Consider the following 18,524-nt stretch of genomic DNA (forward strand, 5'->3'; position numbering starts at 1 on the left):
TTCTTGGAACTCTTTCAAATGTTTACTCGCCCAGAACAATATCTCAGGGAGGCTTTGTTTATTGTAGTCATCTCTAGGTGACTTGGCAGTTCTGTTTCACAGTGGATAGCAACAGAAGAATGATTGTTGCCTTCCCTGATGACTGTGCCAGCACCCTGGAAAGCCAGGTTGCTGCTATTGCTGTGGAGGAAGGTGGTGCAACATGTGAGTGGGCTTTTGCTACTGGTGGAGATGGAGAAGTTAGGACAATTTTGTCAGAAACCTCTCAGCCTTCTGGCAATAGGAGAACTTGGTGACTTGTCTCTACCGGACCCTTTTCCTTCATCCTGCTCTTCCCCTTAGGGGTGACATGGAGTTGTTCTTGCTCAGATGCAAACTCTTATGCTTGTACAGCTCCAGATTCAAGCTTGTTCTTGGTTACTTAGCATTTGCATTTAATTTGTTTGTATTTTATGTAAGGGTTAGCTTTTTGTCACTTACTGAGCAAGAGAAATTCACAGGGTGTGAGCAGTCAGTTCAGTGAAGAAGTTAAAGACATTTGCTGCAGGTGATATGGACAGCATCATGCAAGCAGTAAAGCTCTTTGATGTGATTCCCTTGGTTCTCCTCCTCAATAGTCTTCCAAGTAGGAAGCCAAGGATCACAACCACCTCTGCACAGGGCCTGTAAGTTCCAGTTGTAGCAAACTTGTTTCAAAAGGAGTTTGTAATGCAGTCAGCTGGGTATGAACAGTCCTGGTATTCACAAAAAAAACTGCTTTCATTTTACTGATTTTCATATATACATCTTACTAGTCAAAGGTTTTACAGATGTTTTTGCTTCTTCCAGCAGTTCTTCTGAAGGCATGGACCTTGTTCCAAGTGAGTATCTTTATATATTTAGCCAGTTGAAATAAAATTAATCCTACACCTTGCTGCCACCTTTGGATTGTTTACATTCTAGGTTGCATACATAGATTACAGATACCAATTTGTATGTAAGATTGAAGATATGAACATGATAAGACCTCACTTGGAGGAAAAAAAAAAACAAACTTCAGTAAACAACAGAACTATTTATTCTCAAATGAACTGAAAGTTTATCAGTGATGGAAAAAAAGCCTTACTTAATTACAAACTAGATGTTGCTATCCCAGACAATGGGTGTGATGTGTTTAACCCTGCGAGTAAATCCAGAACCAAATGCAATTTCAGCCAGATTTTCCCTTTTCTGTGCCTCCTTTTACAATGTAAGGATTTAAACATATGACAGTTGGGTTTTACTGCAACATTTTGAAGGTTTTCAAATCCCAGAGACTGAAACAACACTATGTGCCACTTTTTGCACAAGATTTCAAAGCCTGTGAAGAAAGAAAGAATCAACCAATACCAGAAAGCTTCCAGAAGAAAAAAGTCAGTCAAGCCCACGGAAATTAAGTGCATTAAGTGGGAAGTAATATTGTGTTGATATTCAAATCCATTTGTTTAGATAGTCATTAAAAAACAAAACAAAACAAAAACACTTTTCCATGTAAATGGAAAATGAATAAATGCCTACTTGGGAATGTTAAAACTTGTTCAATCATTACTTTATCATTAAAGGTAAACAATCAGAATTGAAGTACAGGGCAAGGCCATGTAACTATTATGGTGTTGGGGCTGTTGCTGTCACCTGAGTATGACAGTTGCCACTGTATACCTAAGTACAAAGGGATATGAGGATGATTAAGGGACTGGAGCACTGCCCTGTGAGGAGAGGCTGAGAGACCAGGGGCTGTTTAGTCTGGAGAAGAGAAGACTTAGAGGGGATTTCATAGAATCGTAGAATTGTTAGGGTTGAAACAGACCTCAAGCACCATGTAGTTCCAAGTCCCCTGCCATGGGCAGGGACATCTCACACTAGATCAGGTTGCTCACAGCCACATCCAGCCTGGCCTTAAAAACCTCCAGGGATGAGGCTTCCACCACCTCCCTAGGCAACCTGTTCCAGTGTCTCACCACTCTAATGGTGAAGAACTTCTTCCTAACATCCAATGTGATTTAATAAATGTTTATAAATATCTGAGGGCTGGGGGTCAAGAGGGAGGGGACAGGCTCTGCTCACTTGCACCCTGGGATAGGACAAGGGACAATGGATATCAGCTACAAGACAGGAGATTCCACCTCAACATGAGGAGGAACTTCTTCACTGTGAGGCTCACAGAGCACTGGAACAGGCTGCCCAGAGGGGTTGTGGAGTCTCCTTTTCTGGAGTCCCATCTGGATGCATTCCTGTGCAACCTGTGCTGGATTCTATGGTCCTGCTCTGGTAGGGAGGTTGGACTTGGTCTCCTGAGGTCCCTTCCAACCCCTAACATCCTGTGATCCTGTGAAGTGCTATGAATTCAGTGTCTCTGCATGTGCCCTCCTCCTGAGGTCAGCAGATCTGAGCAAGTTCTGTTCTTCCCAGGGCCTGTTTGCTCACAGCTGGCTCAGGTAACACCAATTCTTTGAAAAACAGGCATGCTGACTGAAAATGAAAGGGTCTGCTGTTTAGTTAATTTATCTGACCATTCAAGAACCACTTTTACTGAAAGGTAATTTACCTCTTTGAAGTCAGTGTTGATAAAGTATTCACACAGTTCTAGATGAAAGGCAGCTTCTGAACATAGAGCCAATACCTTCGGAGAACTTGCTGGACATGTACAAGAGGAAGATTGCTGATGAAGGACGACTCTTCTTGGATGAATTTCAGGTTTGTCACTGGCTCAAAATATACCACAGATTTGTAGCTAGGTGGTCAAAATAGGCCTGTTCAAGAGTGCATTTGATGTCTTTACGCTGGTTATAAAGGAATGAGGAAAACAAATAATCTAGAAACCTTGAGTGAATTCTCATTTAAGGTCAAATAGTTTTCAGTTATTTTTACTACCAAGCTCTTCTCATTATAAGATGATGGCAATTAATTTTGTTTCTGAAGGTGTTTTTCAGCATAGGTATGAATTAGTCTCAATACTTCTCATTCTAAAGTACCTTTTAATGCATATTTCTATGATTCTCTCTTACTGGGTAGCCACAGGGATATAAATCAAATATAATTATGGACATATAGATTTTTTTTTTATGTTCAGGGAAAAAAAATATTTATTTTAGGCATAAGAAATACCTAAAGCAATATAATTTGAAATGGAATGTTATCTCCCAGACCCAGTAGTATTTCCATATGCATTTGACTGCAAGTAGAAGGTGTTTTAAATATGCATTTACCTAATGAAAGAAACACTGTATTTTACAGAGTATTCCTAGAGTGTTCACTAAATTTTCAATAAAGGAGGCCAAAAAAAGCCATAATCAGAACAAAAACCGTTACATCGATATCCTTCCATGTGAGTATTTGTTGACAATGTTTGCATGTCTCATGAATATTTGGCTTCTCAGTACTTTGAGATAATATAATTCTCTTGTTTTAAATGATTTAAACAGATGATCATAACCGTGTCGAGCTCTCAGAGATCCCAGGAGATCCAGGGTCAGACTATATCAATGCAAGTTACATTGATGTGAGTGACTTCTACTTATGAAAAGTCTTGGGATCTATTTAAAAAATGATGTAGTCTCAACATTTCATGCACCAAAAGACTGTTCAGGATTTCCATTTGGGTTCTTACCATCTCTTTTTGGTGTTGTTGTACTGTTGAATATTTAATATATATTTTTTGAAGTTGCAAGTCTTTTAAACTGTTCATGATTCCTTTCTAAAAGCTGACGATGTGATTTTTCTGTAGGGCTTCAAAGAACCAAGAAAATACATTGCTGCACAAGGTAATTCTGACCTTAAAAGAAAATGTTTGTTTCATTGTCTCAGAGTTTTGTTTTGTTTTGGTTTTGTTTGCTTGTTTGTGGTTTTGTTTGTTTGGTTTTGTGGGTTTTTTGCTTGTTTGTCTGATTATAAATTAGTAAATGTAAAGAAAAAATTGAAAATAGGACATTTTTGAAATTTAATGTGAAAAAGTTACCAGGGAATTTTTGTTTAGGGAATTTCGTGAAGCTGAACAAATTGTTCTTCAAAGGCAAATTTCTCACGATGTATAATTCTGCACCAAAAGTTTTTATATTTCATGGCTGTGCACTAAAGATAAAAATGAGACGTTTGAAATGTTCTAGCCTAGTGGCAGCAGTCGTAATGAAATCAAGTGTGTGGCTATTGTTTTCATGCTTAGCTGGTTAGTTTTTCAGACTGCATTGCTAAGCTTATCAAGAAAGCAAATTTTTTTTTTCATGTAGCTGTACTCTGAAAAATTCCCTTAAAATATCTCCTGCTAGGCCCTAAGGATGAGACCACAGATGATTTCTGGAGAATGATCTGGGAGCAGAAGGCAACAATTATTGTCATGGTGACTCGCTGTGAGGAAGGAAAGAGGGTGAGAGATACTCATCCATGCATGCATCCATCTAACTACCTTTCCATCCTTCTTTTGCCTGAAAGCAGAACAGGTTGCTGCCCTGTGGTGAATTACATTTGCTCCTTAGTACTTTGTTTTCATTCTTGGCTGTTGTCTCACTGTAGCACAACCTATGTTAGAAAGCATGCCGCAAGAGTGCTGCCTTATGAAATCACCAATCTTCTCAGAGAATACCATTTCAGCCACAGCTGCAATTAGCAGAGGGTGAGCTTCAAATTGCAGCTAACAAATTCAGAAAAATGCTCAGTGCAGCCCACATCCCGGGCTTCATCAAAAGATGTATTGCCAGCAGATCCAGAGAGGTGATTCTGCCACTTTGCTCTGGTGAGACCTCACCTGGAGTACTGTGTACAGGTCTGGAGCCCTCAATATAGGAAGGACATGGCCTGATGGAGCAGGTCCAGAGGAGGGCCACAAAAACGATCAGGGGGTTGGAGCAGTTTTGCTACGAGGACAGGCTGAGGGAGCTGGGGTTGTTCAGCCTGGAGAAAAGAAGGCTCCAGGGAGATATAACAGCAGCCTTCCAGTACCTGAAGAGGGCTACAGGAAGGATGGAGAGAGACTGTTTGCAAAGGCCTGCAGGGAGAGGACAAGGGGCAATAGCTTTGAACTAGAGAAGAGTAGATTTAGATTGGATGCTAGGAGCATGTTCTTTACTATGAGGATGGTGGAACACTGGGAGAAGTTGCCCAGGGAGGTGGCTGAGGCTCCTTCTGTGGAGATATTCAAGGTGAGGCTTGATGAGGCCCTGGGCAACCTGATCTAGGCAGGGATGTCCCTGCTGACTGGAGGAAAGTCAGAGCAGATGACCTTTGGAGGTCCCTTCTGGCCTAGACCATTCTATGATTCAGGGTAGAACTGTAGCTCCTCACAGACCTGTCAATGGTATCCTGACAACGCCCTCACTAAATCCTAGGCAGAAGATTTCTCTTTTGTTTCATATTCCAGGTATAACAGCAAGAAGGAGAACTGTTCTTTTAATTGCTTTTAAAGATAAACATTCAGCATCCCCAAGTTAAGGAGGCAGGCAGAGGCAAGGTCATTCCTTGAAGACTGAAAAAGAAGCCATAGAAGTAGCTGCAAATTTTTCTACAGTCTTCAGGCAGTGGCAACAGTAGTTGTTCACTTTTTCAATTAGTGTACAGGATTTTTCCCCCACTTTATGTACCAAGTTAATTTCTGTGGGCATAAACTTGAAGAGAGACTGAGATCCCTGGGGCTGTTTAGTCTTGAGAAGAGAAGACTGAGAGGGGATCTGATCAATGTCTATCAATATCTGAGGGGTGGGTGTCAAATGGAGGGGACCAGGCTCTTTTTGGTGGTTCACAGTGATAAGCCAAGGAACAATGGGTTCAAACTTGAACATAGAAGATTTCACCGCAACATGAGGTGAAATCACCCTCCTTTGGTGTGAGGGTGATAGAGCCCTGGAACAGGCTGCCCAGGGGGGTTGTGGAGTCTCCTCTGGAGACTTTCCAAACCCACCTGGGTGCATTCTTGTGCGGACTACCCTAAGTGATCCTGCTCTGACAGGGAGGTTGGACCTGATGATCTCTTGAGGTCCCTTCCAACCTCTGATATACAGTGAGACTGTGAAACTTCAGGTCAGAGACCTGAACTGTGGGATATTTAGCACTAACATCCTAAGAAGTCAGTGCCTTTTCAGGAAAGATCAAAAAGGTGGAAAAACTATACCAAGTTGCTATCTATTTCAAATCAGATTTTTTTCTAGCTCTCAGCTATCTGCCACTTTGCTGACATGCTGCTCACCTAACTTCATATCATCATAGAACAAATGTGCCCAGTACTGGCCATCAATGGAGAATGGCTCTGCAACATATGGGGACATCATTGTGAAGATCAAGGAAAGCAAAACATGTCCAGACTATGTCATTCAGAAACTGCACATCACAAATGTAAGTCGATTCAAAAGGGTTAAGATGAGAACTGGAGTGTCTGTTTGAAGTATGTTGGAGAGGAGAAGGGTCAGCCATCAATGGAAGATGATCTGCTGGTTTTTTCATATGCAACAGATAGTTTAAAAGAGGTTAAATATATTTAGAAAGAAATTAAAAAAAATAAAATCTGTTGTCCCTTCATCAGGCTACTCCTTGGAGACATAAGAGAATTAATCAACCTGTATCCCTTGAAATATGCAGGGCTGTGCACTGGCCAATTTGTTTATGAGTGATTTTAGGAACACTTTGAACATCCTACTCGGGCTCTGTTGGAGTCCTTGTGTATTCCTGATTCATTGATAGTTTAAAATTGAAATGAAATGTGAAAAATGTCAGAACCTGAGAGACGACTGAGTTTGCAACATTACAGCACACACCTTGACTTTTTTGTTTCAACATTTGATGACTGTTGCCCTTATTTTTTCTTCTGTTTTGTATATCTCAGCAATTGCTTTTGGCTTTGTGCATCTGTATATGTATATTTAGAGCTTTATACATTAAAAATCCTCACACTTCTTCTTGTCTAGGGAAGAGAAAGGACAGCTGGAAGAGATGTAACTCATATTCAGTTCACAAGCTGGCCAGACCACGGAGTCCCTGAGGATCCACATCTTCTTCTCAAACTCAGACGCAGAGTTAATGCTCTCAGTAACTTTTTTAGTGGTCCAATAGTGGTTCATTGCAGGTAAACATAAATATATATATAAATATTTACTTTTTTTTGTTAATGTTAAATGAAAGTGAATTGAAGCTATTCAGAAAAGGGAGCTGGCAAAGGTATTTGACTGATCTCAATTTCTGTGACTGATAACTTGAGAATGGGGCAGACAAAGAAACATAAAAGGGCCTGTTTTCTGAGGGAGCTAAGGATATTCAGGCTGATAAAACCCAAGGATACACAGACATTTGGAAGGCAGCCAGATAAATGTTGGACTACTCTGGCTATAAGCACCATATTTGGCAACATTTGCCCTACTTTTATTACCAGATATTAAAAATGCAAACTCACAATGTTTTAGGTTGCCAATTACTTTACAGCAAGAATGGTTTTTGGTTGCTTCATATCCTGGTGTTACACATTGTGGTGGCTTTAAGGCTATACCTTTAGTTTGTCCTCACAAAGTTTGAGCTTCATTTGCTTCCAAACTGAGTTAGCCTGGTTATTGTTAATGTGGGAGGGGGATTTCAGCCCACCACACTGCAACACATGTTCTCACTTTTGCTCTCTCATTGACTTCAGAATAGGACTGGGAGGTGTCATTTCCTCTCAATAACCAAATCCCTTTGTGCTTTGCAGCGCTGGTGTTGGTCGCACTGGGACATACATAGGAATTGATGCCATGCTGGAGGGGCTGGATGCAGAAGGCAGAGTGGATGTTTATGGCTACGTTGTGAAGCTGCGCCGGCAGCGGTGCCTCATGGTTCAAGTAGAGGTATTTCACTAAAACTCTTGCCCCTTAGAACTCTCCTTTGGTAGGGCTTGATCAGTACACCTCAGAAGTGCACTGCTCATTCTTGGGTACTGGAGGTCATGAAGGTGGCCAGAGGGTTGGAGCACATCTCCTATAAAGACAGGCTGAGAGAGCTGGGGTTCTTTGGCCTGGAGAGGGGAGGGCTCCAGGGAGACCTTTTTGTGGTATTTCAGTATCTGAAGGAGCCTACAAGAAAGTTGGGCAGGATCTGTTTAGAAGGGCTTGTAGCAATAGGATGAGGGGCAATGTTTTGAAGCTAGCAAAGGAAAGGCTTGGATTGGACATTAGGAAGAAGTTCTTTACTGTGAGGGTGGTGAAATACTGGAACAGGATTCCCAGAGAGGTAGTAGATGCCCCATCCCTGGAGACATTCAAGATCAAACTTGATGGGACCCTGAACAACCTGATCTAGTAAATGATGTCCCTGCTTACCAAAGAAAGGATGAACAAGATGACCTGCAAGGGTCCCTTCCAACCCAATGCATTCTGTAATTCTATAACTCTGAAAAATATTAAGAGAGAGAAAAACTTTCCATCCAGTTTTTCACTGTTAGAAATATCAATTTTTTTACCTTTAGCCTTTATAAAAGCAAGCCAAGCAGAACATTTTAGATTTTATAACCCAGTTTTTGGTATATGGTTCATAAATACAGAGTTGAGTTTGCATAGACAAGCTTGATTTTTTAATTCTGAAGACTGTTTGCCTAGGTAGGATTTTCAGTTGAGCTGAGAGTACAACAAAAAGTTATGAACTGATGCACTGCATAATTTTTAACATATTTAGGTGTTTTTCAGATCTTTCAAATCTCAAATGTGTCTTACTTGAATGATATTACATTGACTTGCAGAACACTTTTTTCACAATACAGTAAATATGCCCCAAAATGTTTAACTGATTTTAAATTCTTGTGTTAAGTACCTATTTAATATTAATTCTTAGTTTTATTAACACTAATAATATAATGGGAGTATATGTTTTCTTCTAATGGTTTTTAAAAAGTGATATGTTTTATATGTACTTTGTTTATTTTTTTACTCTTTGCCAACTTCTTTTTTGATTCCTTAAAATGGGAAACGCCAGTCACAGTATATCCTTATCCACCAAGCACTTGTGGAATACAATCAGTATGGAGAAACAGAGGTCAGTCTCTCAGAACTGCATTCCTATCTTAACAATCTGAAAAGAAAAGACCCTCCAAGTGATCCTTCCCTGCTGGAGGCAGAGTTTCAGGTAACTAAGCATTACACACCCATACCTCCCACTTACACTAGAAAGTGCCTTAAACAATAGTGATGAGATAGAGACACTATACATGATAGATAGCTTCTGTGTTTATTTCTCTGGCACAGAAACAGTTACTTTAGCTTCAGGAAAAGAATCTGTGAATTAATGGAATTCTATTCCTGCTTTTGACATTGCCAATATTTTTAACAAAGTGTTTTTAATAAAGGCTGAGTTACCAACCCTGGATGTGTTTAAAGGTCATTTGGATGTGGTGCTTGAGGATGTGGTTCAGGGGTGAACCTTGTAGAGTAGGATTATCAGTTGGACTTGGTGATCCCGAGGGTCTTTTCCAACCTGTATGTTTCTGCGATTCTGTGAAAGAACCAAGGCCACACCTTGAGTACTGGGCCCCTCAATTCAAGAGAGACGTTGATGTACTGGAACGTGTCCAGAGAAGGGCAGCAAAGCTGGGGAGGGGCCTGGAACACAGCCCTGTGAGGAGAGGCTGAGGGAGCTGGGGGTGTTTAGCCTGGAGAAGAGGAGGCTCAGTGGTGACCTCATTGCTGTCTGCAACTACCTGAAGGGAGGTTGTAGCCAGGTAGGAGTTGGACTCTTCTCCCAGGCAACCAGCAGCAGAAGGAGGGGACACAGTCACAGTCTCAAGTTGTGCTAGGGGAGTTATAGGCTGGATATCAGGAGGAAGTTCTTCACAGAGAGAGTGATTGCCCATTGGAATGGGCTGCCCAGGAAGTGGTGAAATCACCATCAAGAGAAGACTGGATGAGGCACTTAGTGCCATGGTCTAGTTGATTGGATAGGGCTGGGTGATAGGTTGGACTGGATGATCTTGGAGGTCTCTTCCAACCTGGTTGATTCTATGATTCTATACTTGTGTCTGTGCCCATGATTTCCTGTGCCATTGTGCATGGTATAGGAGGCATTTCTAAATATAGCCTGGATGTGACCAAAGTTGAATGAATTAGAAGTCACAAATGAGGCACTGGGAGGTGAAGACTGAGTGTGGGTGTCCAGAGGTGACAATGTGTCATGGGCTGAGTTTTAGTCTGCTGCTATTCATACCCTCCTGCCTCACACCAGCTTCAGAATGAAAGTGTTGGTTGAAGCAAAGTATTATGGGGCTTGAAGTTCAGGTTGTAACAGGAGAGGCTTCCAGTTTAGTTGCTGGTTCTGAGTTCTGGGTTATGGCTGTTGGCTTTCTTCTGCTGAGATTGCAGCAGGACAGGGAGGGACGGAGGGATAACTCCCTGGCTTGGGTTTTTAGCTCACTTACTTCTCTGCTTGCTGCTGCTTTCTGCTGTGTTATTTTATTTTTTCTGCAAAAAGGCTAAGGTAATTGTACATTTGTATTATCAGTATCTGATTTTGCTCAGTAAACTCTTATCTATCTCACTCTTTTTTTTTTTTTTTTTTTTTTTTTTTGTCTCAACCCAGAGTCTTTTGGTGTATTGTTTTTCCCCTCACTTCTGTGTTGGGGGAGGCAGACAGGTTTAACCCACTGTTTTGATTTAAACTATTACACAATGATGCCAGGAAACATTTTAACCAAGCATAACACCAAACACCTTCTTTCTTTAGAGATTACCTTCCTACAAGGGGTGGCGGACACAGAACACTGGGAATCGTGAGGAAAATAAAAGCAAAAATAGGAATACCAACATCATTCCATGTAAGTATTTTTTCATAAACCTTGCCTTGGTTAATTTGTTATTTTCTGTAAGAAAACCTACTAAATTTAGAAAAAACTCAGCACAGTACATTACCTCACTGAGATGAGAGAAGACCTATGAGGAGTTTAGCCTGGGGTGCTTAGCCTGGAGAAGAGGAGGCTGAGAGGAGACTTTACTGCTTGAAAGGAGGCTTCAGCCAGGTGGGGGTGGTCTCTTCTCCCAGGCAACCAGTGATAGAACGAGAGGACACAGTCTCAGACTGAGCCAGGGGAGGTTTAGGCTGGATGTTAGGAAGAAATTCTTCACAGAAAGAGAGATTGGCCATTGGAATGGGCTGCCCAGGGAGGTGGTGGAGTCACTGTCTCTGGAAGTGTTTAAAACAAGGACTTAGTGCCATGGTTTAGTTGATTAGATGGTGTTGGGTGATAGGTTGGACTTGATGATCTTGAAGGTCTTTTCCAACCTGGCTGATTCTGTGATTCTGTGATTCTGTATTTAGCTGATGGGTTTTCTCAACGCTGTAATATTTGAAACTTCTCACAGTTATGTTATAACTTTAATCATCAAAATTGACTTTTCTTCTACATCTTGCTGCAGTGATAAGATGAATCTTTTTTCTGTTACATGATGCTACACTGTGCAATCTCAAACAGAGTTAACAGAGAAACACTTTTTGTGTGTTTTTAAAAAAAGTGAATTATTGGGAGTGTTTGCTTCAATGTTGTGCAGTCTCTTGTGAAAGGAGTGGCCTTTTCCCTCTTTGTTTTCTCCCCTGCACCTATGGGGACAGCTCTACTCTAGTGCAGTGCCTAAGCAGCAGTGTGATGTGATGGTGACACTTTGTCTCATGCAGATGACTTCAACCGAGTGCCAATCAGGCAGGAAGATGAACGCAGTAAGGAGGGTGAACATGATTCAGATGATTCCTCAGATGAGGAGAGTGATTGTGAGGAATCAAGCAGATACATCAATGCCTCCTTCATAACTGTATGTATTTAGAGTTTCCACTCTTAATTATGCCACAAGCTTTCAGCTAAAACTCTCTTCTAGTTTGAGCTCTTATTCTTTTATTGGCTTCAAAAACTGAACAGAATTTACCTGAACAGGGGAGAAAGATCTAACAGTCTATTGGCAAATTCATTTATAGCTTTAATCATCAAAATCTACTTTGGTCCCACTTCTTGCTGCAGTAGTAATAAGATGAATCTTTTTCCATTACATGATCCTACACACACTGTGCAATTCTCAAACAGAGTAAACAGAGGAACACTTTTTGCATGAGTTATATGTTTAAAACCATTAGCTTTCAGACTGTCTTCATGATAATATGTATTTCTTTTTGTGGACAGCTGCCTACAGTTAGATCCCTATTAACATGGTGAGGGACTTTTTAGGATGTTAGGTAGTAATAGGAGGAATGGATCCAAGCTAGAGGAGGGGAGATTTAGATTAGACATTAGGAAGAAGTTCTTCACCATGAGGGTGGTGAGACACTGGAACAGGTTGCCCAGAGAGATGGTGGAAGGCTAATCCCTGGAGATTTTTAAAGCCAGGCTGGATGTGCCTCTGGGCAACCTGATCTAGTGGAAGGTGACCCTGCCCATGTCAGGGAGGTTGGAACTAGATAATCCTTAAGGTCCCTTCCAACCCTGACAATTCTGTGATTCTGTAATAATTTCCTTGTTAGAGAAATGTCAGTATAGTTATTGACATGCAGAAAACCCCACTAATGAAAACTGGGGCCACCAGTTTCTTGATGTCATTTATGCCTTCAAAAGGAGTAGAGCACTTATTGATCACTAATGAAGTAATTGATTTTAGCAGAGTTTACTAGCTAAACTCATCTGAATTTTTTAAAATGCTGCACAGCTAAGATATCTATTCAGAGTAACCATATCTTTACTTCAGTGTAGCTCAACATGAACTAACTGGTGCACCAAGTTTGAGCAGTACATACTCAGGTTTCTTAGTGGTCAAGTTAAACACCTGTGTAGAATTAAACATTTTAGCCCTTAAAAAATATGCTTTGCAGAAAAGGGCAGATCTGAGGCACTACAGCATGCAAACACCTTGTTGTCAATCTGGAACTGACTCTTGTTAGGAGGACTGAGTTTAATGCCACAGGTAGATTTTCCCTATAAACAGAAGGCTTCATTAGCTAATTTCACTGGCTCTTCTTTAAATGTCAATGAGTTCTGTTGCTTGGCAATGACATTTCAAATTATTTTAAGAAAAAACAAAAAATAAAATTTTATTTTACAGGGTTACTGGGGTCCAAAAGCCATGATTGCCACACAGGGACCACTGCAGGAAACTGTCTCTGACTTCTGGCAAATGGTCTTCCAAAGAAAAGTCAAAGTCATCGTTATGCTGACAGAGCTGAAAGAAGGAGAGCAGGTATTAAGGGTCCTCTGTCTGCAAAGAAAACACTACACTGCATTCTTTCATTCCCTTCCTCCAGTTAAGCCTGTTTTATAGAGTGAGGAATTTGGGATTTCACTTTAATTTGTTCTATTATTTACCATCTTAATTTGCTTGCAAAGGAATTTTTGAGGGGAAGAGTGTATCATGCTGAATTTTAAAACACAATGACACTCCTGCTACTTTAAAGTCAATAGGTTCTGTGGAAGATAAAATAAAAGGAAATTTGAATGGTAAGCACTGACCTGTACTTTAATCCATTTTAGGAACTCTGTGCACAGTACTGGGGAGATGAAAAACAAACATATGATGGCATAGAAGTTCAAATGACAGATGCCAACTGTTGTCCTAGCTATACCATGCGTGCATTTGACATTACACATCTGAAGGTAAAAGTTTCTTCGTAGATTCCAAAAGGAAGTTCAACATATGTTTCCCTGTCTTAGACTTAGCCTAAAGAAAGAGAAAGAACAGGTTCCTCTGAACTTATCTCTTGCTCTAAGAAACGGAAATATTTTTATCTTTAGGATCAAACAGTCAGTCATGATAAGTGCTATAAACAAGCTCAAATTTCCCATTTGGTGAATTGCTGAGATGGTGGTAGTGGAGTCTCAGGAGATCAGCTGTTTGGTTTTTTTCTCCCTCACCTTCATGAGGTAGAACTGACATCACCATGCAGTTCCTCGGGAATGCAAATTTTCTTTTTGAAATGTGGTGGGTCGAAATTACCCCCAAAATAAAATTGCCAGACTAGCTCAGTGGAAGAAAAGGAAGCTCTATTTATAAGCAAAACTACAATCTAGAACTATGAAATGCAATGAATGTATACAAAATATACACTATGTACCTGTATTTACAATTCATAAACAACACAAGAACCCCCCTGGACAAAAATAGGGGGTTACCAACAGCTTCCCCCTCTCTGTCTCCTTCCCCCCCTTTACACAAGGGAAAAAAGAAAGAGGAGAAAAGCAAGAGTAGCTTATTAGTACTTAGCCAACAACAACAGCACAGCCAAGGTCAGCAACAGCCAGCAGAAGCAATCAGCTAGTGTCTGCTAGAGCGAAGAAGCCAAAAAGGGAGCAAAAGTTAGTTTATACAGCTAACTTTCTATTAGTTATCAGACCAATCATCATTTTCCCTTTACATCCAATGGCAATTTATTTACATCCTATCACTTTCTACTCAACCTGTGGAAAATTTCCTAAGCATCAGCCTAAAACTGCCAGACTAAATCAGCTGCAAAGATGCACTGCGTGAATCTTCGTTTTAACCGCAACACTGACGACATCTTCACTGCTGTTTTTCAGATGAAAGAAACACAGAAGGTGTATCAGTATCAGTATCACAAGTGGAGTGGCTTCGATGTTCCAGAGAATCCCAAAGATTTAGTCAGCATGATTCTCAACCTCAAACAAAGAGTGCCAGCCAGAGCAGTCACCGAGGACAAGAGTACCCGCAGCATCCCACTTGTCGTCCACTGTCGGTGGGTCTAAATTCAGCACACACCTTAACCCAGTTCTGTGGTTTAGATATACATAGCAACCACAATTTTGAGATGCCTACTTTTTTCCCCATAAGCCTTTTCATGTGTCTGGAGACTCAGCTGTTCCTAGATTTGAATGGCTCAAAGTGTGACCTTTTTGGAAAAGTGAGCACACCTCTCTCTCACAAGCGTAGGCATGGAGCAGGTAGTCAGAACTACCTGATCTTGCCTGGTATGGATATTTTGAGAGGAAATGTTGAGTCAGAGTGCTCTTGTAGCATACTGCTAAACCAGGAGAGGTTTAGTTCATATCTAGCTCCAGTACATAAGCCCATTTTTAAAGACCATTTCCAGGAATAGCCTTGCATGCCATCTAAAAGAGAAGGACAACCCATTTAACAATAGTTGAAACTGAAAGTCTGAAGCTTCTGATTTCTCTCTTACCCCTTAAGTGGCCACATGAGATCCAGTAGCCCCTAGGTAAATTGTCTTGCATCTTTCCTACAGATATTTTTAATTGTAACAACTTCAGCCCAGTAAAAAATATCTTGGAAATGCAGTTCATTACGTGGGTCTTGAAATAAATCATAAACATTTAGTCATATATCATAAACATTTAGTTGGAGGACTTGCTGATTTTACATTTTCGTTTTCCATGTACATTTTGCTTAATCTTCTAGTGATGGATCACAGCAGACTGGTGTGTTCTGTGCTTTAATGACCCTCTTGGAAAGTGCAGAGACAGAAGAAGTAATAGATGTTTTCCAAGTGGTAAAAGCTCTTCGTCGCACCAGGCTGGGAGTGGTCTCCACCTTTGTAAGTAAATCTTACCAAGTGCCATAATAAAAATCATGGTCACTAATATCTTTGTAATTTTATGCATCAGTTCTGCTTAGGAAAAACTAACTTCAATCAGAACATTCACAGCCACCCACCACTACTTGGAAACTGGCCATTACTGATAAGAATGAAAGGAGTCTGTGAGCTGTCCAGAGCTGCAATGCTGTAATGCCTTTGTTGGAAGGGTGCATGCTATAAAATTACCAGATGCATAAATTGATGTTTCTGCAGTTGTGTCAGAGATCTATGTGCATAGTGCCCCCTAACTTCTTCACAGCCTAGCAGCCATTGTTTTGTTGAAAGCCCTCCAGATGAATTGTGTCTCTATAGCATACTCTGTGAATTTACTGACAAACCAGACCTCGGTGTCATCACAGAATCATAGAACCATAGAATTGTTAGAGTTGGAAGGATCATCTCAAGGATCATCTAGTTCCAACTCCCCTGCCATGGACAGGGACACGCTACATCAGGTTGCTCACAGCCACATCCAGCCTGGCCTTCAAAACCTCCAGGGATGAGGCTTCTACCACCTCCCTGGGCAACCTGTCCCACTGTCTCACCACCTTCATGGTGAAAAACTTCTTAACATCCAATCTGAATCTACCCATTTCTAGGTTTTTTTTTCCATTCCCCCTAGTCCTGTTATTACCTGACACCCTAAAGAGTCCCTCCCCAGCTTTCTTGTAGGACCCCTTCAGATACTGGAAGGCTACAAGAAGGTCTCCTTGGAGCCTTCTCTTCTCCAGGCTGAACAGCCCCAACTCTCTCAGTCTCTCCTCATAGGAGAGGTGCTCCAGCCCTCATTGATATGGGGCAGGTTGTTAGATGACTTTCCTAGACTTCTTACAATATGTATTGTATACAACTTAGCTACTCTAAAACCCCTAATTTTGGTGCTTTGTGAATCAGAATAATACTGAGTGACTCCTTGGAATATCTGCTGCAGGCTGTTATGGAGGCATTGCATACACATGAAACCAGAATCAACTACAGAAGCAACAGTCTGTACTCTAGAAACTGGAAGCTGCTTCATATGCAGTCTTGCATGTTCAATTTCATGTCCCGTTTCTAATAGTTAAGAAAACAAACAAGGAATGGATATATTCTTGGGTTCCAAACATCCCATTTATACTAACTTCTCCTCTTTATATTTAAGGAACAGTACCAGTTTCTGTATGACACCATTGCCAGTACCTACCCCGCACAGAATGGACAGATAAAGAAGAACAGCGATCAGAAAGATAAAGTTGAATTTTGCAGTGAAGTAGAAAAACCAGATCAGGAAACTGATTTGATCACTATTGATCTTAACCCACCACCACCAGAGGAAAAGGAGCTTTCTGAAGGATGTGATGAATCCAAAGCTGCAGATAGCACTAAGGGAACAGAAAGCTCCTCAAACGGCCCCACTGCTCCAGTTCTCACTTAAAGGCTATACTAAAAAAAAGCCCAAACCTACAAACCCCAGTGCTTTTACATGTGCAAAAGATCTTAAACAAAATAAGAAGTAGAAGATTTCCTCTTCTTCCCACCTTTCTTTTTTTTTTAGACTGTTTACTGTTGTATCAGTTTTTCAAAGGTACAGATTTAAAGGAATACTTGAATCTCGGAGAAGGTGACAAAGAACTGTGAAAACTGAATTGTTGTGTAGATTCGCATTTAATACTTCTTCAGAAACCTTTTCACTATTTTTTAATTTTTTTTTTCTTTCAAAAATATGTACAGTGTAATACTATGCTGGAGAGTAGAAAGATATTTTTATTATTATTTCTGGGACAAGGAGAAAAGCAGCTCAGAACAAGATTAGTGTTTGTCTTCAAAACTATTAGCAAGTAAATTAATCTAATCTGTAAGCATTTCAGGGATGCTGACCAGCACTGTTTTAATAATCCTCTCTGGAACTTGCAGAACTTTGATATCAAACAGTTTTAAGAGGTTATCATTTGACAATTCCAAGGAATTCAGACTTAGACTCTGTATGTCCTTCCCTATCAGCAAATGTTTGCATTTTTCTCAGTTGCCTCAAGGTGTCCTTGTTGCTCCACACATGGTAATGTGAGAGTTCAATGTTAGACTCGAAGGGTTTGGACACTTGTGACAATTCTGATAGAAAACACATTGATTACTCTCAAAGCTGGAACTGCTGTGTGCTTGGACATCTATTTCATATGCTTAGTGTTATTTAAAGGGATTTGCTTCCATGATTCTATCTGACCTGTTTCCAGAGCTGGAAAATACTGAACATGTTTTTCTTCCAAACCTTGTAGATTTTAATAGATAGGGGATTTTAAGTTTTTTTTTTTCTTTTTTTCTTTTTCATTGCAAGATTTTATATGTTACAGTTGCCATCTTTTTACTATTTCTTTAGCCTACCATTTTTAGAACAAATAAATAAGATAATTAAACGAGACATAGTGGAAATTATTTTATTCTGTTGGACTCTGTGAACTGATCATTTTCTCCCAAGTGCATGAAGTCTTCTGCCATCCCACCCATGGACAGAGTTTGCAAATTCCCATAGTAAAACACACTGTTTAATTCTTACCATACCACGTGTGAACCCAGGTGAGTGTCATAATTCTCCTGTTACAGAGGAACAAAACTTCATATTTAATTTTGCTTGAAGTCGTTACAGGAGCAGTCGTTCGACAGCTCCTGTGCTCCTTCTTCAGCATGTTCCTAATCTCTCCTTACAGAATAAACTGAAAATAACTTAGAGAGCCACGAGCAGTCGTGTTTGGTTGAAACATTAATTTTGCTGTTACTCTAGATCAGATATTTCATTCACAATTATCAGGTCAGACCAGTGCGTGCTTCCAGGAAGTCTTGGTTGAACAAGTGACAGCAGAGAGTCACAGAGGCAGTGGAATGCCCCTTGACTATCAGCTGAACTACCTTTTAGGCGAAGAATCTTTTCAGGTGGTGAACTAACAAAGGTAAGGCAGTCACTTGCGGAGAAAATGTCTTGAAAGTAAATGTGAAGACAACCTAAAATAATTGCAGGCCCAAAG

At 40.5% G+C, this 18,524-nt stretch overlaps 1 protein-coding gene across 1 annotated transcript in view; it reads left to right on the forward strand.

Moving 5' to 3' along the window:
- Positions 1-16,942, forward strand: part of PTPRC (protein tyrosine phosphatase receptor type C) — a 34,976-nt gene extending 18,034 nt beyond the window's left edge. Inside the window, exons 15-31 of the mRNA XM_054384212.1 lie at positions 829-860; positions 2,600-2,712; positions 3,253-3,343; positions 3,441-3,517; positions 3,743-3,779; positions 4,281-4,378; positions 6,211-6,336; positions 6,906-7,063; positions 7,676-7,811; positions 8,932-9,081; positions 10,672-10,762; positions 11,617-11,750; positions 13,026-13,160; positions 13,451-13,573; positions 14,495-14,670; positions 15,351-15,486; positions 16,670-16,942. Coding sequence (XP_054240187.1) covers positions 829-860; positions 2,600-2,712; positions 3,253-3,343; positions 3,441-3,517; positions 3,743-3,779; positions 4,281-4,378; positions 6,211-6,336; positions 6,906-7,063; positions 7,676-7,811; positions 8,932-9,081; positions 10,672-10,762; positions 11,617-11,750; positions 13,026-13,160; positions 13,451-13,573; positions 14,495-14,670; positions 15,351-15,486; positions 16,670-16,942 — 2,086 coding nt within the window. The remainder of the gene's footprint in view (positions 1-828; positions 861-2,599; positions 2,713-3,252; positions 3,344-3,440; positions 3,518-3,742; positions 3,780-4,280; positions 4,379-6,210; positions 6,337-6,905; positions 7,064-7,675; positions 7,812-8,931; positions 9,082-10,671; positions 10,763-11,616; positions 11,751-13,025; positions 13,161-13,450; positions 13,574-14,494; positions 14,671-15,350; positions 15,487-16,669) is intronic.
- Positions 16,943-18,524: the final 1,582 nt, after the last annotated feature.

This window comes from Indicator indicator, chromosome 10 (assembly GCF_027791375.1).
Source record: "Indicator indicator isolate 239-I01 chromosome 10, UM_Iind_1.1, whole genome shotgun sequence".
Lineage (NCBI taxonomy): Eukaryota > Metazoa > Chordata > Aves > Piciformes > Indicatoridae > Indicator > Indicator indicator.